This window comes from Lissotriton helveticus, chromosome 8 (assembly GCF_964261635.1).
Source record: "Lissotriton helveticus chromosome 8, aLisHel1.1, whole genome shotgun sequence".
NCBI lineage: Eukaryota > Metazoa > Chordata > Amphibia > Caudata > Salamandridae > Lissotriton > Lissotriton helveticus.
In genome coordinates, this window is record NC_136069.1 from 844,481,399 (window position 1) to 844,504,704 (window position 23,306).

Sequence of the window (23,306 nt, forward strand, 5' to 3'; positions counted from 1 at the left end):
AGTTGTCATGTGCTCCCTATATGTGGCCTAGGATGTGATTATAGATGGAGAACGTTTAGAGTCTATTAAACTATATACAGGAGTGGTTTTAGTGTGGCCCACCTCTTGAACTAACAGATTTCAAGGTACTCTCAAATGTGATGAAGAAGGAAAAAAGGTACAGTGAAATGTATGCAATTGTCTATCATCACACAGTTTGGTCAAAAGGGAAGCTGGGATGGAACACAGGTTTCCTGATGTTGTCTGATGTATGCACTTGCTATGATTTTGGGTTTCTTTTGAAGATACCTGCAAGCTTTAGTAACCTTTGAATGGGCTGGGTTGTTTTGCTTAACAGGGATTTGAATTATGAAGGGTTCTGCACCTGTAGGAATCCTTCCTAGTTGGGTTCTTAACTTGTAGTAGTTGTGGCCTATAAAAAGGTGCTAAAAAAGCATGTTCACAGACTCAAAGTTATACAAATACAGGAGAGCCTTTTACCCTTACAGTTTTTTTCTTTTTTTACATATAATGGTCTCATTACCATCCTCCACGCCACCTGCAGATTGTCTTGCACACCTTGACGACAAATCGTGGACAGTTGTACATTACAGCTATGTTAATGTAGGCTTCACATTTCATAGAAATTCAGGCTGAATTCAGGGACAAGGGTAGTCCTGCTGAAAAAGTTACCTTTTCTAAGTCCAGTGCAAAGAGACCAGTTCACAGTAGAGAAGGCAGCAAGGAGCAGGATAGTCATCAATCTAGCGCGAAGATCCTGTGAGGGGTCGCGGACAGTAGCGGTTGGAACTTCGCTTTGGCGGTCTTTACTCTGTCAACACAGTAGCGTGAAGTGCAGATCTTGCATTGCCAGTCGTCGCTGGCGGTCAATGTAGCATGAAGAGTCGGGTTCACCAGAGCTTTGCATTGGTGGCCATCGTGGGAAGCAAGTTCTCAGCGCAAACGAGCCCAAAACTTCAAGAGTTCTCCTTCTTATTAAGAGTAGAGTAGAGCACTCTGATGCCAACCAAGGGCCCAGGCCTAAGGGAGGCATCTTTTGGGGTTTAGGGACTCACTCTAGCAGTGGATATTAGAGCTCAGGAATGTTTCAGTTGCAGGTTTAGTTGCAGCAGGTCAGTATGTTGTGTCCCTGTTGCTCAGAACAGGAGGTCGTCCGGCTGACCCTTGGAGGCTCTCTGCCTGGGATGAAGGGAGCAGGTCCCATGTGTTTATGGAATTTCCTCCTTTCCCCTACATGTCCCCAAGATGTCTGAAGTGATGAAAGCCTAGTATGAAGTTCTTTGTGAGTGCAGGAGGCAGCCCCTATTTGATTGCAAGTGTGATAGATGACAACTCCGCCCCAACTCCTCCTGTCAGAAGGGCCCATCCTGCCAACCCGAGTCCCCTTTGAGACACTGGAAGGAATCAGTCAATGAATCAAGGAATTGTAAGCGCGCGACTCACCTGTGGGGGGTCTTAAGGTGCTGAGGGGGAGGGGGGTACGCAGATCTGTGTAGCCGAAGAGGTTAGAAGATCGGAGGTTTCTTTTGGGTACATGGAAGTTGATTCTGGCTTTTAGGTATTTGGGTCTGTTGTGCAGGCATTTGTAGGCGTGGGTGAGGACTTTGAAGGTGACTCTCTTCTCCACGGGGGCCAATGGAGTCTCCGTAGGTGTTGGCTGATGTATTCGTGCCGGGGGATGCAGAGGCCAGTCTGGCCACGGTGTTCTGTATTGTCTGAAGTACGCGGAGTAGGTACTTGTTGATGCCGGCGTAGAGTGCAATTCCATAGTCCAGTCTGCTGGTGATGAGTGCTTGAGTGACTGACTTCCTTGATTCAGGGGGGATCGATTTGAAGGTCTTGCGAAGGATGCGGAGGGTGTTGAAGCAGCTGGAGGTGACGGTGTTGACCTGTTGGTGAGTGATGAGTCAAGTAAGATGCTGAGGTTTTTGCTGTGGTCTGAGGGGGTAGGTGGGCTTCCGAAGGTGGTGGGTCACCAGGTGTTGTCCCATGCTGATGGTGGGGTTCGAAGTATGAGGACTTCTGTCTTCTCGACATTGAGTTTGAGGCAGCTGTTGGTCATCCAGACTGTGACGTCTTGCATTCCATTCTGGAAGTTGAGTTTTGCTGTGGTGGGGTCTCTGGTGAGGGAGAGGATGACCTGGGTGTTGGCAGCATAGGATACGATGTTGAGGCCGTGTTGTCGAACGATGGCTGCGAGGGGCCCATGTAGATGTTGAAGAGGGTTGGGCTCAGAGATGACCCCTGTAGGACTCCGCAGGTGATTTTCATGGGGGCGGAGAGGAAGGGTGGTAGTCTGATCCTTTGGCTTCTTCCGGTGAGGAACGATGGGATCCAGTCCAGGGCTGTTCCTTGTATGCTGGTGTTGTGTAGACTAGTGTGAGGTGAGAGACGGTGTTGAATGCAGGTCGAGCAGGATGAGGGCTGCAGAGTGGCCTTGGTCCAGAAGGGTGCGGATGTCGTCTGTGGCGTCGTGTAGGGCTGTTTCGGTGCTGTGGTTGTTTCGGACTGTTTTTTCTGCCACCTTGGCTGCGAAGGGGAAGAGTGAGATGGGCCGGTAGTTCTTGAGGTCGGTGGGGTCGGCCGTGGGCTTCTTGAGCAGGAGCCTGACTTCTGTGTGCTTCCAGACGTCTGGGAAGGTGCCTGTTTTGAAGGTGGTGTTGACGGTGTGTTACATTATGGGTGCAATGGTGTCTGCAGCTCTGTGGTAGATGTGCGGGGGCAGGGTCAGTGTGGGCCCCGAGTGGATGCCTTTCATGGTCTTGGTGGTGTCATCGGTCTTGATCGGTGTCCAGTTGGAGATGGTGGGCTGACTGGTGTCTCTGGGAGTCGGGGGGCTGTCTGTGGCGTCTTGTGGGTGGTCAATTAAGTTGTCGTAGAGTGTTTTGATCTTTAGGTGGAAGTAGGTTCCAAGTTTGTCGCAGAGGTCTTTGGAAGAGGGGATGTATGTAGCTTCGTGGGTTGGTGAATTCCTGAATGACACTGAAGAGTTCCTTGGAGTTGGTGGAGTTGGCGAGGGTTTTGTTGTGGATGAAGGAATGTGCAAATGCCAACTGCCAACTACACCTAGACATGTGAACCAGGACACAGCCTACAGGCACCAAATGATTTGGACAAGAAAATGCCATCTTTCTAAAAGTGCCCTTTTCAGAATGGTGATTTAAAATTCGATTTTACTATAAAGAGGATTTTAAATTACATTTCTCTAGAGACCAAGCATGACATTTTGACCTGGTCCCAAACAAATGTTATTGCTTATTATATGTAATATGGTAACCCATGCTTATCCTATGGGAGAGGTACGCCTTGCAGGAGTGAAAAATGAATTCAAGGGGTTTTCACTATCTGGACATGTCAAATTGAAAAGTACAAGTCCAACTTTTTAAGTACACTGTACTCCGTCTTAAGGGCCATTTTGGACGCACCCTAGGGGTGACTTTTATGTATTATAAAAGGTTTTGCTTAGTAGAATGTTTACTTTACGAGGTTGAAATGGCTACTTCAGTGGATGAATCAATGAGTACTGCGGCCCATCAGTATCATTTAATTTGCAAGCCAGTGAGTACATGTAATACCGCTTGTAAGCCAATTTTACCATGTTAAAAGGAGAGAACACAACCAGCTTAGCACTATCAGGGTAAAGTGCACAGAGTTGTAAAGGCCAACAAAAATGGATCAAGCAAATTGGAGGGGTGAAGGAAAAAAGTTTGGGGGTGACCTCACACGGAGGGTCAAGTCCAACGGTCGCCCACAAGATACATGTTACATTGTAAAGGTTTTCTCCTTTTACTCTCTTATTCTATTCACACCAGGGTACGTAGCAAGTTTGTTAGAGAATGGAGTAGGTTGTGAACAAACCCTGGTGAGTTGGGCATTCCCACGGACAGCCCCTACAGAAGTGCTTGGCAGGCCCAATGTCACTCGTATTGCTCCACTGATAAACTAGAAGAAACTGCTAGGTAGGCTTTCAACAGTGTACCTTCTAAGCAGGTATGTCCAGTTAGGGCAGCTGTTTATCAGCATTCAGAGCTATACAACAGATTTGCAGGGAGTTTTGAATCATATATTATCTTTAGGGTGGGTAGATTGTGTTTTACCATTCTTGTAAGTAGTGTGAGTAAACACACTCCCTTTACAATAGCCAACACATTTCTTTTGTGGGGCTTTCAAAACAGAAATGGAACAAATATGATTCTCAGATATTAATACTCTTTTACTGCTTCAATTTATTTTTGCCTGTTAATTTGTCCAGGGCTTGTATTTGCATTTACAAAATAAGGTTGCATGTGCTGGCAGTGTACTGTGTTTGACAAAGTTGATGTTGTTACTGAACAGCAAACCATAACTTTTTTTTAACTATTTACATGATCATCTGAAAGTTAGGAACAGTGTAAAGCATTCTCACTTGGGAGCACAAATTAATGCCTGTGCTTTGTAGGCTGGCAGTACAATCATCTGTATGCCCCTCCCCTTCACTGCTGTCTCACACTCTTCTGAACGTGGGCAGCGAAATTCAGTTTCAGCTCTTGAGGACTTTCTAAATTTTGTCCAGTATTGTGAACATTCTCTCAGAGGGTTGGATCTGGTGCTCAAGGCAAATTGAGGGCAGATGAAATGCTGGGACTCTTGCACAGCAGTGTTCTGAGTTGGACATGCTAGGAAGCAGGAGTAACATGTCTGTCAGCAAATATGTTTGTGGAGGTCCTTATCATACTATACCCATCTGTCCACACCATTAGTATTGCCCCTTTAATGGTAGCTACGAAGTAAGGATGAGGGTCCAATGCTGGGTCACCTTTGTGCGAGCATTTTTGATTTGACCCACACCATATCCACCATGTCCAGAGAACTGAGATTGAATCATTGGCAGATTGGGCATGAGGGATATACGTGCTTAACTTTCCCCCGTACAGCAGTTTAGCAGGGGATATGCCAGTGATGTGTGCGTATGGGGGAGTAGAGGGAATTGTGGAGAAGTGTGGCTCACTGGTTAGAGCAGGCAGACCCTGAAGCAGAGGTCAGACCCGGGACCAGGGTTCAATTCCCGACGCGGCAGGGTCTTGAGCTCAAATGTCCATGGACTCGATAATTCTCGCTTCGGTGCCTGGCCTAATCATGGGTTCACACTCTGCAACTCTGGGCATTAAGCTTGCTTAATCTCCACAACGGCCCCCCTGCGGCGGGATGCCTGGCTTTCACCTTGGGGATGCCCTGTAGGGGCTATCTCACAGGGAAAAGCCAGGACGGGTTCCCAAGGCAAGCGCGGAGATACCCCTTCGGGGGTCGATTCAGGCGCTATATAAGAAACATAATAATAATAATAATAATAGCTCCATAGTTCCTCAGTATCTTAACAGAGAACCTCTGACACAGGAAGTTTTGTTATTCTGACAACTTGTTTAGTTTTCTTCAATGTAGCTATCCAACGTTCAGCTATGCTATTGCATTGGAGCCATAGTGGCATGATCTTGTGATATCAGAATCCATTGTATTCTACAATATATAGTGTATCATCAGATTTCACGAATTGTGGAATGTCATTTTAGAAAACATTGAATTCAGCTTGGGAATTGCCCACCAGCAGCCATAACATGCACAGGCACAACTTTAGGCCCAACTTCATAAAATCAGGTATATTCATTCATTACTAAAAGGAGATGCTGCATCTACACGTGAGAGTCACCTGCCATTTTGTCAGCAATCTCACTCAGATAGGAAATCATAACTTCTGGGCCTGATTTAGAGTTTGGCGTTTAGGGTACTCCACTGTAAATGCAACGGAGTACCCACCGTCCTTATTTAGAGGTGGGCAGACCTTAAGTATTCTGTCAACGGAGCCCCTGTTCTGTCGATAGAATGCTTCCTCGAATGGGCCAGTTGATTAAACAAGTTTAGTGCTGGAAAGTAAATCGGAAATAAAAAAGTTTGTGCCAATTTGCGTCACTTTTGTCACAATCACCCCGGGTGTGCCAAGGCTGAGCCGGCGCTCCCGCTCCACAAACACTAAATAAGGCCCTAAATACTTAGAATACTGTTCTTTTACTCAGAAAGTGCCATTACTTAATGGTGAGGAATGGACTCACAACACTTCAATCTATGCAATTATATAGGCTAGGAAAGCAATCCATCTGTAATAAACATATAAAAGTGTCTATGATTCATAATTTTGAAATACCCACGAGGTTACTTTGTTGAGATTAGAAATAGTACCTGACCTTTGAGTTTTTTATCTTTCCATTCAAGTAGTTTGTTGAACTTTGAAACATGCTATAAAATGAATTAATGTTTAAAACTGTGGAACAGGCCAAAGTCAAACACGGAATGAAAGTGTTTGAATATGTTTATGCAGATTGCTAAATCCGAACAACTGATGTCTGCCCAGCTAACGCTTGGCTACATTTCCTGGAAATTGTATATCGTTCTCCTATGTCCCAGGGACTCCAGTGCAATAAGATCCAGACCTTTCATTCTATAACAAATTAAATGAACAATGACTTTAAAGTCTCAGGAAACTTTAATCAATCTACGAGACCATTGAATTAAGAGTTCCACTAGTGGTTGGTGAATGACTGGCCAAAAAACCTGAACATGAAGGCATACCCCGGGTTCAAAAGTCACGTGAAATACTGTCAGTGGACTAGTTCCAAGAAAGAAATGTCTGAATGAAATATTTTCTTTTTGAACCAATTTCTCACAGGCAAAAATCATACAAAATTTCATGCTTGCAAACTCTCCTGAAATTTTGAGAAACTGGTATTAAACACAATTTGTGAACTAAAGTGTGCCAATTCAGTATCAACCTGTTCCGAAGTATCTTATCTGAGTCAAAGGTGAGTGGGAACCAGAAGCCTGGAATTACAGTAACTTTGTTGGCCCAACACAACAAGTGTACACGTAAACTACCAATCAGAGGTTAATATGTGGCAGAAGGCTAAAAGTCATGTCACTTAGAGCCTGATTTTGACTTTGGCGAACAGATAACTATCAGAAACATGATGGATTTGCCGTCTGTCTAATCACAAGTACAACCCATCCGGCAAACTCTACATCAGGTTCTTAGTTCTTTCCTATTTGTGCACCAGGTATGGTCTAATAAACACAAATAATATTATATCTATGTAAGGCAAAATTCAGTCCATAATTTTTATCCAGGTTACTTATGCAATCGTATGGAGCCAACCAGGACATTTAGAACTGAGGGCCGAATTATGAGTTTATCTGTCCATAGGAACGCCAAATTTGCGGTGGATGTGCGGTGGTGGTCGGGGACGCTGCACCAGTGGTCTGATCACTGTATTATAACTACGGCGGTCAGGCCACCATAAAACTACCGCAACCGCCATGGATCCATGATCCCTGGCGGTGGCACGGAGGTCCAAGCATTAAACATTTTTCCTTACCGCCACAGATTTCATGGCAATGAAACCTTTTGGTGGTGAGGAAACTAAGGGGGCCCTACAGGAACCACCGTTCCCTCATCGCCTGAGAATGCAAGCGGTGGGGCACACGGTGTGCCCCCTGTCTACATGTGCCTCCTTCCCTGCACAGCATGGACTGCACAGTCCATGCCGAGCAGGAACGGGATTTGGCATTCCCATTGCGGCGCCTTTTTATTAAACACCTCTGTTGAAACGCCAAAGAACCGCTCATTGGACCATGAGAAAACTCGTAATGTGGCAGGCAGCCGGCAGACAGGCTAGGCGGTGTGAGAGCGGTGGTGTGCCACCCTGCTCCCACACCGCCAATCTCATGATCATGCCCTGAGTGTTTACCAAGTCTAAATGTAATGATGAAATACGTTGTGCTGTAAAGTCACATTGTAGAGTTATTGAGCTCAGTGATGGCAGTGTATGTTCCTGAATACATTTTCCTGGGGGTTTAAGAGGCATGAGGTGCACTTTTTACACATTGTATAAATATGTTTTTTCCCTGATAAGCTGAACTTCCGGAGTAAAGCAAGAGTCAGAAGAAATCTTTATTAGGTGTGAGCAAAGCTTTAATTACACCCATGGGCAAACCTGGGGAATTTTGCACTTTGCAAATCTGTACGAAGTTCCACAAATTTGTCAAAGGCCGGCATAGTTTCACTTAGTCTGTTCTGAAATTCCCTGCAGTCGGCTGTCACTCCCAACATGGACAGAACTTTGGTCGACAAGGAAATGTGATTTCATGCTGTTATCTGAATGGCAGTGGAGAAACATAATAGTCACCGCTCAGCTACAACACATTATTTCCCCTGTGCACTAAAACCACCCCTGGTATTTCTAGCAGTCGGGAAAGGAGACAAGTGTTGTGGCATAGAAACAACAAGGTAAGTGACTTCCAATTTAGGGCCTGCATAACAGTGGGAAACTTTCAGCTGCAGCCCAAACCTAATTTTAACCCACAATCGTGTTAAAACATACTTCACCAGTTTTGACGTTGCAAAGCTGACTCTATGTATATAAAAAAAATGCTAAGTTGGGTGGTCAGCTTAGCCCTAATATTAATGAAATACCGGGATTTGTCTATAAAGAATGAAACAGTTCTTAGACAATATCTAATTGAAGTGAAGAGTATTGGGTTCCAAAAACAGAAACAGTATTTGACTGTGATGTGGAGTCAAAGTATTATAGTTCATAGTGGATGTGAGGCCTGACTGTAATGAGGTTATCAAACTTGAAACTGTAGATGCAATCACACGAAGTAGTACTGCACTCACAACTTTATTTTAATTTACAAAGTGCTTCCACAACAAAAGATTCAACACTAAAGAAGGAGGTGGGGGTTTGACATCTGCAATGTCGAAGGATAATTTTCCAATCTGTTAACTTCTGTAGTGCTGTGAGATAAGGGGTGGTGCAGCCATCTTGCTGACCAACCTTGTTCCTGGGTTCAATTGGAATTGTGATTGCTAAATGGTTGGTGGATAAACAGATACTTCTTCTATTTTCTGAACTATGCTTAATACTTTTTCAAGATGGTTACAATAATGCTTAAAAAGCTGTCTACAGATCTGAATACACTAGAGATTTAAGGGCCAAGATGTTTTCTCTTAAGCAAATGTATATTTAGACCTGATCATAACATTGGTCTCTGGTAGTGTAGCATCAGACCTGACTGGATTAGCTCAAACTCAAACTTGTTAAACCAAAGGTGGCACTAATCCTACACCAAGCACCTTCCCCTGGGAATGTGCAAGCACTGGTTTTTATGTGAGAAGGTATCAAATGGCCTTCCTCCAGGTGTGTTAGTTTGGTAATACCTGTTAGACCACGTTTTGTAAGACTAAAGAGGGATAAAAGTCTGGAAACACAATATTGGTCTGTTGTAGACCAGATCGCCCATGTTTTGTTGAGAGCAGTTTACTTTTGTTCCTTTTTATTGGGGATTAAATAACAATAATGCATAGAGAACAGAATGACAATATGTATTCTTAAGAGTTAGGAGAGGTGAAACAGTTGTTCAAAAATAGAGTTGAAAGAGAAAGAAAGATGAACTGGCACTAAAGACGTGGATGTAAAAAGAGTAGTCTCTGGGTGTGAAAAGTGAAGAGCAAGTTGTTAGAGACTTTGAAATTATGTAATTGACTGTGGGAGGGGGATAAGGGTTTGCTGATGACCATGGAAGAGGAGAGTGGGAGAAGACTTGGGACCAATAAAAGGAAGATGAGAGAGAAGGATGAGAGTGGGTAATGTGATAGAAAGTGGTGAGAAGAAGAAAAACTGAGCATGTGGAGTATTTGAAAGAAATTGGAGGAGTAAATGAGAAAAATTAGAGATAGGCGAGAGAAAGAAAAGAATAGAGATTTAATGGGTAAGATGATATGTTATGGAAGGGATTTAAGGCAGTGGATGAGGATAAAAGAGAGCGCTATGGGAACAAAATAATGAAAACTAATGGGTGATGAAAGATGTATGTTGGAAGGCATGCTTTTGAACCAATTCATTATTATTCCAATCAAATCATTTTGTTAACAAAAGTATTTGCTCTGCTCCATGGCCTGGCAAATATCAGGATCCTCTGTGAGCAAATCTGGGGGTTGATAGTTTCAGATAAAACTAGATACCCTGGTCTGAGTGCTAGGAGCGGGTAGATAAAATAAGGGGGGCTTGAGGGGAGCTAAGGTATAGGGACCCTCATCCTATGATGACACTATTTGGGCAAATATCCCTCATCTGGTGGCTAAAGGTTAAGTGAACAGGACAGTTGAGCAAGCTAGGCCAGAGTTCGGCCTGAAAATTGACAACACCTGCTACCAAACTAGCAAAGCAAGTAACATACGTAATTGTGATTGACAACACATCACAATGTTCCTCACAATGATATGTTACATTTAAGTAACTGGGGCCTTCCCTGGGCTGTTGCAAGGCTCAAAGTAGCCTACATCAGGAACTACATTAGTTAAGCAGCTAGTCCAGGAACCCACCCTAGTGCTCCTCCCTGGATGGCATTGTATCACACCAGACCTCAGTATCACAATCCAAAGCTGTGTGATCTGGGCATGGGGGGATGTGGACTAAAATGATAATCTGTTGCCCTTTAATGATCCCATTTTGACATTGATGGGTGTCCTTTTCATCCCAACCCAGTTCCATGGCCTCGAGGCTGCACCCTCACATCACAGTTTACCCAGGTCAAGTGTAATCCAGCCTTTGGCCCACTTATTCCACTCTGCAGCCTTTTAGCAAACATTTGTTTTTGTCAAGAACTCCTCTCTCTATCCTCATACATGTCCTTTATTTTGAGGGGCTGTGCAGACCCTGAGTTGGTAGAATATGCCATGCCCCAGTCTGACATGTTAGTTCGTACTCAGAGATGTTTCTGTAGGGCTGTCCTTGGGAGCCAGAGGTGCACCTAGTCGATTTGTAGGGCTTTGGGAAGCAGACAATGGCTTACTTGCTATCTAAGCCCCTCTGTGGGATTCCCAATAGTAGGAAAGCCACATGAAGCCTGGAGGCTAGGAGAATGCTAATCCCATTGCAGGGAGAGGAGCAGACTGAAATGTTTGCCATCCACACGGGGAGAAAAGCACAGGGCTGCTCAGCTACAAAGGTGGTAATGGTGTGGAGGCTGTCACCTCTGGGGCCATGTCTGGCCAGCCTAGGCCTTGATGCTCCCCTGACTCGAAGTAAGACTCCATTCTTTTGTACAGGGAAATAAACTCTTCCAGTCTACTGTTATAAGGTTTTCTTTCACAGATTACGTTAAATTTTTATTGACACCTTTTGTTTTTAAATATCTTATAGCTGTAAGGTAACTTCAAAGGCAAACAACAGATTCATCAAAAATGTAGACTTCCTAAACTCAGTTATTCTATCCTTTCTTTAATGTAGTCTTTCTTATGAGTTTCAATGTAAAGTAAACATTCTTAATTGTATATTGTGCATATCTGAGATGCATTCAGCCTTCATGTGATATTCCACAATTTATGAATCATATATGACTGTTTTCATTTCATGCTTGCTATTTTATTTTTCCAACTAGTCAGTTTAAACGTTTATCCCTAGACAGTGCTGTCAACCCCAAAGAGCCTTCTATAGGCTTTACTTTATTTGCTGAGGAGGTTAATCTGTTGCGTTCATTAAGCTGGAGTAACTAGGGGTCAAAATATATAAATGTTTGGCATTCATTGGAAGTTTTTGGACTTAATAAACACCACTGAGCTACCAATTGTCTCTTCCATAGAAAGTTTATCTGGAAAACAAAAACAATTTAGAGCCTGCTGAATGACATTTTACATTTCTCTTCATCTTTGTTTTTCACGGAGCTTCATTTTTTAGGTGAAAACATTTTTAGTTCTTAGGCACATTCCACGCTTACCTTTGATCCCTTGGTTAAAAACGAGGGAATGTCTAACATGTTTTAGATATTGCATTCACTTTAGCGGAGGGAGTTGCTTAGTTAATTGTATGAGAGGCAATACGTTTCTTTTTCATCAGTGAGCATTACATTAAACTTCATACATGAATACATGAGTGGTGGCATAAATTAATGAATGAACAGAACATTTGTAAAGTATTAGCTCCAAAATAAATCTTTAAGTGCTATGCCTCCTCTTATGAGATCATAGTTGATTTGGACTTAGAGGTTAAGGGATAGTTTCTTTGGGACTTTCTGCAGGGTAAGTAGCTTTTGCTTTTTCACAATAATATATTGCCACCTTAACAGGCACTCAAATTGCAAACTGCTACAATGATGCAGTGTCACTCAAATATTTTACAGCTGCAACTTTAACAAAGAGGTTGAAATATCACCCTCTAAGTGGGCCTATAAAGCACAGGTAAAATAATTTCTGCATTGTTTAAAGTTAATGTAAAAAAAACTATTAAAATAAAACATAGTTTGAACCCTGATTTGTCACTAAGTGCAAGTGAGCTATTTAGGTGGATGTGAACAATGAGCACAGGCTTTGTAGATCCCTCAAAGGGTAAAGTGGGCTCACCCATTGCCTAATACAATATGCTGTAGATTGGGGGGGGAGCAAAATGTGAGTAACAATGAATGAAACCCACTGTATAGGTATATTTTGTATAACTGTTTTGGAAAACCAACAGTTTGGCGAGACAGCTAATGATGCTTCATACAGTGAGTTACCTCTACAATGTATTTTAATGTTAAGAGGCTTGGTCGTTGCAGTAGATGGAAAGGGATTAGGGGAGTACTTGGTCTGGTTGGGAGTCACTGAAATGCTTTTCGAATCCCTTTAGCAGATTTCCATCTCCAAAATTGATTTTTCTGGCAGGCCTTCAGAAATTAGAGGCTAAAAAAAAAGGCGGTTTGTCCAATAACTAACTAAATCAAACTACTTTTGAGTTAGTTAGCACATATTCACTTTTAGGGAAGATCGACCACATCAAACATGAATTCTAAATGGCTCAGGGGTTTCAGGGTCAATGAGGCAGAACCCTGTACTCTGTCCTGTATGGAGGGGGAACCACATTTTAAAAAGATGGCAACGTGGAAGGAAGGTTAGTCTTAGCATAAATCTGGACTACAAAGCCATGAGAATGATTAATATTAGTAAGTAGTTGGTATTAATAATCGTCAGCAAAAACACGGATTTCTGTGTGTGCCTTGCAAGTAAAATATATTGTCTGTGGCAAGCATTGAAGGGGGGTTAGTAAGAACACAGAAACTAGCACTCCTCAAAAAAGGTTTTATTTGCCTTTATTCTAATTCACTAAATTAATCTCTCATCTTTGAAAGAGGCACGTGCAACCTTCCCTTTTGTTAATCATTTTTCTGGAGGCCTATTGAAATATATGCTTGGTTCACATGTCCTGAGGCTTATTCTGTTCACTGTTTTATATAAATAAATCTTTGAAATAGGGAAATTCATTGTCCTCCTCATACATCCGCCCTGGGTTCTTAGTGATAGAACCACTACAAAGGAGGCGGAGCTGAGGCAGTTTGCCCAAGGCTCTTCTTTTTCAAGGTCCCACACCGACACCTAAATATATTAATATATCACAAAGGCACACTTTGCCTACCTTTGGTGTATAAGGGACAAAGTACCCCGTGTTATACATTATAAGGATATTTCAAGTCACCGAGGACTTTCATAACCATATAGAGGACCACGGCTGAATTCCTTTATAAGGTTATTGAACTCCAAGGTGACTTGCAGTGTCCTTATCATGTGCACCAGGGGGGAGTTTGTTCCATATAATACATGGTCACACCTTCACCTTTCCCACAAATCACTTACAATCTTGGTGTCTAGCTCTTTCATATGAAAGCACAAGCATGTTTGCAAACATAAAGAAGAAAAATAAAACCTCTAGTGCAAAATTAAACACATCGAAAACCTGTTAGATATTTGTTGCAAACAGATATTAGAAGCAGTTCAATAGAAGTTAGTATGTTTAAAAAACAAAAGCTGCAGCAGCTCAGAATGCGTAGAAACATGCAGAAAGATTCTAGCTTTTCTTTATCTTAGGAGTGCAAAAAATAAACATATTCTTCCTACTTGTCATTGTAAGCTAATAAAATAGAATAGAAGAAAGAAAGAAAAGCAACGTTCTGTTTTCATTGCTTTAAACAGCTGCTTCAATTATGCTCTGTGAACTGACCTGCTTCTCACCTCATTTGCTGGCTGTGGGAGCTGGTATTGTGGTGTCGACTGCAATAACTTATAATAGTCAAGTGCTGATGTCCTTTCTTTATAATCAGTGATTGTGTCAGAAGTAGCCGATTATAAAGAAATTAGAGACGTGCATTTATACAGGGATTACAGAATCCCATGTATTTTATATATATTCACAATGAAGCAGGTGATTTCAAATGTTACAAGGTGGCGCCACATGCTGAAAGTGGCTTCAAATGTATCTCAGGACATTGCTTGCATTCTGAAAGAGATGATCATGCTACCAGAAACCCAAACCAGAGAGGGGCCCCACATGATGTTTGTGCCTAGAGGTTGGGCAGGACAATCGGGAAAGAAACATGTTTGAGAGATGGGAAAATTGCAAATGACACCTCTGTTCCAACCCACTTGGAAGAGCGTCATATTTCTTAGAAGGATGTTGACTACGCAGCCAAATCATTGGAAACTACTGAATGAAATGCGCTGGGCAGGGAAGAATATTAATGATCAGAGCTGGTTGTTTGTGCCTGTCCCACCTTCCCCCTGCACACAACAGAGATCGGAAGACACAACAAAGACACAGATTTTCTCAGTCTTGTTAGAAGGGGTTGCAGAAGGAGAGAAAAAGATCGTTCCAGTTTCGCACATAAATTGTCAACAATTGTGGTGCAACCCTCAAACTGGACGAAGGTAGGAGCTCTGAGTCTCGCTCACTAATTTTCAATGGTCTCGCAGTCTTTGGTACAATGGTCTTCTTCTCCCTCCCCCTCCTCTTTCTGCCCGTAGGTTCAGTCGGTGGGCTGTCTTGAGATTGAGATTGGGGTTCTAGAACAATATCAGGAGAATATCAGGAGAAGATATAGTGCCAACAGGTACTGCAGGGTTAGGGAAGTTAATAAAGAGCCAGGTCCAGATAAGCCAGGTCAAGATCTTACCTCCTCAAGCGAGAGGACATCCGCTGCTCTTAAAAGGAAGGAGTCTAGCGTATTGATGATTTTGCCCCCTGATTCATTTGGTTTCGCCTTCCGTTTTACCATCTCTATAGGGGAACAATATGGGATGGCCAGATACCAGGCGTTAAGGGGGGGGCCCAGCCCAGCCTCCTCTGGGCGATGACGGGCGCAGACCTTTCCCGCTTTTAAGCGCCTCCTGGTGATTCCAATGGATGAAAGCGGCTCTTTCCGTGTTGGCGTGTGGGGTTGGAGTCCCCAGCTGTCACTGTGAAGATGTGCTGGCACAAAGAGAAGAGAAAGGTTACGGGCTCCCTGAAATCTTCTTTAAACTATCCTGTACTTTTATGGTCTATCTCGATAGATCGAATAAAGTTTATTGTATTGTATTACTCCCACTAGGTTTTTATTATTATCCAACATCCCAACCTTTTAATCAGGTTTTCAATCTTTCCCAAGTACAGCTATTGCTCTCCAGAACCGGTTTTCCCTGTTGCAGGACTTTACAGATATTGTCTGACAACCAGTCCCAGAACAATCTCTGAATAAAAGGGCTGATGTGTTTTGTCATAAGGGGCCTATCAACTGCTTAAGCCCTATCTCTGGTAATTCCAAATCCATCAAGATTTTAAGCTGAAACCTCGCTGGCTATGCTTCTAGGGTGGAGTGTCGAAAGTGGTCTTCTGAAACCCAAAGTTACAATATTGTATTATTACAAGAGACTTGGAAAATGGATGTTATTAATCATTATGACTATAGCTGTTGGTCTATTCTCACACGGTTGTCTAGCTCAGTGAGAGTAAGAGGTGGTCTCTCACTCTGAGTAAAACTATAACTGAATTGTGAAGTCACCCCAGTAGGCAGACGCGCATTACAAGTAATGGTCCTATATTGCAAAAACAGTTGCAAACTTTGTTTACTGAATTTTTTTAACAATGATTTTCCCATCTCAAATATCACTGATTATAACATGTTATTTGAGGTGGTGGACTCTCTAACTAAGCACCTCAGGGCAGGAATGTAATGTGGCTACTTAATTCTGTGTGGAGATTTTAACTGTCTTGAATGTTAGCACCTTTTTGATGGAGACAGTTGCTGATAATGTAAAATGTAACTGTCAGCGATCTTCTAGCAACAGAGGTTTAGAGCTTGAAAGACTAGTTTTGGAAAGAGATCTGATTTGCACCCATGTTTTACAGCCTGAGGAAGCTCAGTCCGTGCCGAGTTTCTTTGGTCGTGGGTGCTCATCTATTATAGATTATATATTTCTCTCTAGACCACTACTTACTTTTGTATCTTATTGTGAAACGCTTAGTTTGAGCATAGGAGACTATAGTCCTCTCACCCTGTGCCTGGAACATCCCATTGCTGTTCACGTTCCAATTCCTGGAGCAATTATCCATCCGCTTCCTAAAGATAACAACCTCCATCTTGTATGACAAATGCCATTTCCCTCACTCTTTCTTGAAAGACGAATCAAAGACAAGCTCCAGGTTTTTCTCCCCTGCATCACCTTTGAAGGTGATAGTGGCATTATACTAGAGTCTTTCAACACTCTTTGTAGGCAAGTGAGATATCTGCTTTTGAAACCAGCTATCAGATCCAACTCCCAGAATCTTACATTTTTTGATTCAGCTGGCTTTTTGGAAAATCGCAAGCTAAGACTCACTCTGGGCATTATACCGAAAACATCTCACTCATTATGAGCTGTGGGGCACCCTACAAGCACATTGTAACAAATAGGAAGAAAGAAAGAAGGAAAGAGAACGAAGAGCTTATTATGGAAGCGAACAGAAGACACACTAGCAAGACTTTCTGGGTGATAGTCATTCGGTTGACTGGCCTTCATGGACCTGTTTTCTGACTTTGACAGGGTAAATAGATCCAAGCTTTGAGTTATTTTTCTCGAAGAAAGGTCTAGACCCACCCCTGTCAACTTTTTGGCTAACTTCCACCAAAATTTAAATCCAAATGTCAGATTTAGCCCAAACAGGAAGTTTAATTTGACATTTAATTTAGAAAGAGGAGTCCATTAAGTATATATTTTAGCCCCATCTTATTTATCCTTTATATAAATGACTTGTGCCAATACCTAACTTATTGTGGCCAAGATGTCCCACTGATAGATAACCTCCAAGTACCAGCATTATTATATGCTGATGGAGCGGTACTGATGGCACGCACACCCATGAGCCTATCCCACCTCTATGTGGGTTTTCCATATTTATGAAGGACCTTGATATGGGTATTACCTACTCTAAATCACATGTAATGGTCTATGGCCCCAATAAATCCAGAATGAACTCCATGTATTTTGGCTCTAATTTGTTAACGTTGGTGGCCAGTTTTCCATCTCTGGGAATTATATTTGAAATATTTGGTCACTGTAATCCAATATAGATGTGAGCAGGGGCTGAACATTCCCTGGCTACCTTGGGTGAAAAATACTTCTCCCAATTAGATAGGCCGGATCTCTTTGCTAACCCTACTAGCATAACGAAGCTAGATAAATCCTGGCGTAAGCGCACTTTTATGGATGCCAGGTGTCAACATCGAGATCTCAGTGAAACCACAAAGGAAACAAATAAACAGTACCATCTCTAACAGATAACTATGAGAATTAAATCATACTTATTGTACTGTTCAAGTCACTGGGAGATATTGTGTTCTATTGAGATTTAGAATCGGCTCTGTTTGCGTTTTGTTATGTTTTCCGTATGGCTTCTATGGGTATGGTAACCAGGCGCCCTGTCCATGTGCTCATGTCTCAAAGCAAAAATGATTGCACTTTACCTTCTTTTTTGGGCAGGGGGAAACTTACAAGGGTGTTTTTATTGCCTATCTTAAAATTTTACACTTTTAGGTCGTGTAGGACAGCTCTTATCTTCCTTCAGATTCTGAATGATAAAAAATTATGCTTTGCTGTTTCCAGTTGTTTTAAAAAACACTGCTCACTGCTTTAAACCCATGTATGAAAATGTTTATTTTTTTACTCTCTGTATGTTTTACACATTGTTGTTGTAATTAAATTTTGTTTTTTTATGATTACGATTCTTAATCGACTAAATCTTTTTGACAGATTGACAAATTGGTTTCAGTGACTTGATTAATATAAATTACAAAGTCCATATCTTGTCGAGTAACAGATCTCAAACTGTGTATTAGTAGTGGATCTATCCAAAACATAATATTGTTTGTTTTGTTGAGTTCCTTTCTATGTTTATATGTATTTGATCTAGTAATATATTAGTAATATATAAAATATAGACACACGTCACATATTTTAGTAGTTATATTAGTTAAGGACTCTAGAATATTCTCACACAGCAAAACTTGATATTATTTTATTCTTTTTTAGAAAAAAGAAGATGGCAAGAGAAACTGAAGATTCAGAAGGCATCAATAAAGTAACAGATGGAATAGAAAATAGAGTTTACTCTGATTTAGAAGATTTGAAGTGTGGTCAAGTTAATGGAGTATATGTTCCTGATGATAGTGAAAACGTGACACCAATGTGAAACACATTTGTTGCTCTTACAAAGACTTAATCCATGATGTTGTAAATCCCAATTCATTAATCCAGTTGGAGGGATGAAGAATAATGCAATGTAATTGTTTGGTAGAGTGGTGACATAAATGGATAATACCCAGTATGTTATTTCAACGGTGTGTGTCTGGGAGACACAAGGTAACCGCTGACATCATGCATATCCACTTGCGAATGCATGCACCATACAATTAGTAACTGTGCATTTTCATTAAACAAAACAATTGTGTTCAATTCACACTGTTGCTTAGTGGATCCCAGTACACGGCTTGCAGTTCTGAAGTATTAAACGCACATACCCTGGATAATTTACTTCCTGTCCGTTGGAAGTGACCATGCACATTTTCTTTATTACTCAAGGTAATAAGGCTTTTTCATTCAATATACTTTAAAATTGATTGGAGTTTTTTGTTACTACTTTTCACCAGCACATGAAATTTTGGAATGATGTAATGGATTTATAAATGTCGATTTAATCTGGTTACAGATTGTTATCAGTCGATATATCATATTTGAAGAAGAAATTATAATCCGTCTTGACCGTATCTGTTTTAGTGCAAATTTTGTTTTGAGTATTTGATTGCCGTATGAAGTTGACTAGACCAAAACCTGCAGTATCCTAGATCTCAAAGTGGTTTGTGGCGAGCATGTTATTTCTTCCAGTTTGGAGAGTTTTTTTGTCTTAAATGATCTTATTCTCTTCTCAAATTCTGGGCAACGGCCACATTCTGATTTCTTCAACAGTATACTGAAATTCGGGATGCTATCATCACTTCCAGTATACAGTGTTACTTATCAGGATTTGCATTTAAAGGCACGTTCTGCTAAACTGTATGTTGGCCCGAAGAGGGACCATTCAGTCTAACAGCCTTATGATCATGTTCCCATGAAGGAGTTATATAATATTTAAAAATCTTTTATGTCGAATGAAATTTGCTGCTAACATTTAGCACTTGTACAGCTACCGATTAACAAACAAATATCACTTTAAAAACACATTAGTGAACAATTGTATACAAATTGTATGAACTCAAGAGAAGAAAACAGGTATTGTAATGACATTATTAACTTTAGTGACAGGATACAAAGTGTGATCAGTCACCCCTATGAGACAGCACAAAGTGCCCTGGCTTGACCATGTCATTACAAACAGAGATCAACCTCTTGCAAATCAGCCATGACACTGCCTCAGAAGTGACTGCAAGTTAAAGCTGATCCAATAGGAATGCAAGTAACAAAAAACGTTGTCCTGGCCAGATGACACATAAAACAATGAAATGGGCTTTGATTGATTAAGACTGGTTCAAGCATTTCCAGCCATCAGTTTCATTCTCCTTTGCTGACAGTTGCTAGGATCCGTATTTGTCAAACAACAGAAGAGTGTTTTGAGAGATAAGTATATTCAGCACAGTAGCAGAGAAGGACGAAATCGACCTACTAGTTCGCATTGGAAGTTATTTAGGGATTTCTTTCAGAAGCCCTCACTCACCACCCTGGGTGGTGACATGCTTCATCATCGGGCCCACCAGGAGAAGCCGAATGCCTCCCTGGTGTGCTACAACGCCAGATTACTGCGGAGCTGGTTCTTTGTGACAATAATGTGAAAAGAATGTGAATTAAAAATGTCTGCAAGTTGTACCAACCAAAAATTACTTTATTCTGTGGTCAACCAGACATGATTAAAATATATGTGTCGGGAAATTTACCAACTAATGTGTTGGGTATTTCCACTTAAAGTGGGTCGACATGTTTCTGCCATTAAATTTACTGGGCTTTCATCAGGACCGTTAGTAATGTACCTCGGTGGTGTGGGCGCTTAGCCCACCCTTACCAGAGGACGTGAAAGTTAAAATCAGGTGTAAAATGGGTGCAAAAGAACAAACCGAAAAAAGTGGGTGTCACCTCGGATTGAGGAATCTGTGCGGTCTGAAAAGGAAAATAACATACATACACAGAAGACAACAACACAAAGTTAATGAGATCGGTCTATGGTGTTTTTTGCAGAAGTAATCTCTGAACAATGTGCTTGGGCTAGTCAATATGCATGCCCATTGTGCCATAAAACGGTACATTAGTGCCTGAAACGCTGTCCTGAGACTCAGGCAGACGTGGGGCATGCACTATGGCACGGAGAAAGAGCCGTGTGACAGAATGGCTCATTAGACATCACTCGATCAAAGTCCTTGGTAACCGTGTGTTTCTTGTTTATCATTTCATGGATGGAAATTGAGCCTCAGTGTGCTTCGAAAAAGAGCTACTAAATGTAACTCTTTTGAAGAAATGTTTCATTTACATGGAGAATGTCAGAATATACATCGAAATCTGATTGAAGAATAAGTATTTGTCAGTATGCACTTGTTACTTTTTTCATGGCAGCACACTCTGCGAATGGGAATCTTGTTCAGTCTTAGTGTTTATAAGAAATAAATTCTAATGAGGAGACACATCTTTACTGTAGAAAATGTTTTGGCGTTTCTTTTGTGTCTTTTTTTAATAAAAGCAATACAATTGTACTTGTGTGTCTGACTGGTACCTTGGTTCAGACATTAACTCTACTCTGCCATTGAATTGCCACCTGCCCGGGATCCCAACTTTTAGGCAGTAGAAAAGGCAGGGATAGTGGCAATTTGACAACATTTTCCTCATAATTCCCCCTTCCCCCCTCCCACGCCAGACATGGCGTTTTATGGTATGGGATGGTCAAAGTCGCTATTCAAGAGTTCCTGGTTAATAAATCTGGACAGTCCTGCTCTGATTATGAGATAATTATTTATTTCATTGATTGTTTTTATTTTGTGCGAACTAGGACCTTCACCGCTTTGTAAGAGAGACGAGCTGCAAATCAGGAGGGGCTCAGCAGGTGTTTTAAGCTTCTGCGAACTGCAGACGTTCAACAGCATAGCCCCTGTGGCACATAATGTAATTTGGTGATTTAGTTGGTGGCAGAAAAGTCAAATCTATCAGGAACCAGACACCGGCCTTCTGTCCAAAGGAAGGGTGAAGCAACAAATGGGTGTTCCTGCTGTGCAACTCCAGTGGCCAAGAGCCAGAATCAGACTGGTGTTAAGTTGTGCCTCTTGCCTTTTCCTGGATGGGCTGACTCATGTCTAGAATACTTGACTGCCTTAAGTCTGTCTCGCCATTAAATATAATGGGGTGGCCCAGTGACCCTCAGAACCTGGGTTCCAAGATTATACAAAAACAATGGTTCTGTTGGGAGGAAAGTCAATTTCTTTGTAAACCTCAATTGTAGGCAGCACTATCAATGTATTTCACAATATTATTTTTTAGAAATACTTATGATCAATGGAACAGAATTACTTTTTAAGGGAGGAAAGGAAAGAAAAGAAAACCCAAACACAGTTTGAGATTTTCTCCAGAATGTTCTTTTTTTTAGAAAATCTGACATTTATATATCATTAGCAAACATTGGAATGGGTTGTCCAAAACATAGTTAGCATAAGTATATAGATAACAGATATGTGATTAAGTGAATAATAGTGACAAGTGATGATAACTGTATGTTGATACAAAAATACATAAAAACACCTATAGATCAGTCCAAGGTTCAAGGTCAATTGTTTCAACGAATACATATGTTTTCTCCTTTTATCGTTGAAACTTAGTATGGACTGATTAGTAACACAACGTCGACGTTTCGACCCTATAAAATGGGGCTGGCTTTATCGCAACCGTGTCAGGTCTTCATCAGGACTAAAAAGGCAGGTGGACAACCTGTGGAGGAAGAAGGATTGCTTTTAGCTCTGGGTGTGTGGGACAGTTCGTATGAAAAAGGTGAGGCACTGCCAAGCCTGGCCTGCTCACCTGTTGTTTTTGAACGTGTCCTGCGTCTATCTCTGTATAGGCAGGAGGGTGGGGATGTGTCAGCCGACACCATCCACGACCGAGGATTCAATCGTAGTATCAGTGAGTGAAATGGTAATATCACTGCACTGGTCCTGACTAGTAGGTTTTGAAACCACTATTAGAATGTGGACGTATTCCTATTTATACGTACCTTCTGCAGTAAATGCTTTTAATTTCTCCACCGGCCGCTGGAGAAATGAGGAATATTTCGGTTAAGTGCCGCGAATGCGATCACCTGTAAGTTTAAGGAAGGAGAAAAACTGATGTCAGATTTTCTCTGGGTTCATGAAGACGATGATAGAGTGCCGATTCCATGCGAAGGTATAAAAACTAAAGTAATGCCCGTAATGCATGGAGTGAAGACGATATGGCTGTGCCTACTTTATAAGGTGTGTAGGAGAGTAGGGTCTGCTATCCTATGGTCACCCCAAATTTTTGCTTTTTGCTTCACTGGTTTTCGACTACTGAGGCTGTGGGCCTGCTGATCAGACCCCCAGCCTGCTGTTCTCTCACTAAATTAATGATACATGTGCTATAGGCACATACCACAATTGGAAATGGACTCCTTGTCAGCCCCTGTATAATGCACTATAGGTGCCCAGGGCATAGGGGCCACCAAGGCCTACCAGGGGCTGCAGCATATCTTTTGCCACCCCTGGCTGGTTCTTAAATTGACACAACTGGCTGATCACTCAGCTGGGGTAAGGTGGTGTAATCACCCCTTACTTAGGTATAGTATACCTATATCTAACCCTATATCTGGACACATATAAACCTGTGAGCCACTCCTATGGAAGGCCTCATCAATCCTGGAGGCAGAGTGCGTGGTTTAATGTGAGATGGAGCTCTGGCATGAGCTGAGCCTGTCTGCAGC

The 23,306-nt window shown here is 41.8% G+C and overlaps 1 protein-coding gene across 1 annotated transcript in view; it reads left to right on the forward strand.

The window, feature by feature from the left end:
- The window catches only part of LOC144773807 (collectrin-like), a 159,649-nt gene extending 140,987 nt beyond the window's left edge, over positions 1 to 18,662 (forward strand). The window contains exon 5 of the mRNA XM_078658906.1: positions 18,377 to 18,662. Coding sequence (XP_078515032.1) covers positions 18,377 to 18,536 — 160 coding nt within the window. The 3' untranslated portion in view covers positions 18,537 to 18,662. The remainder of the gene's footprint in view (positions 1 to 18,376) is intronic.
- The last annotated feature ends 4,644 nt before the right edge of the window (positions 18,663 to 23,306 follow it).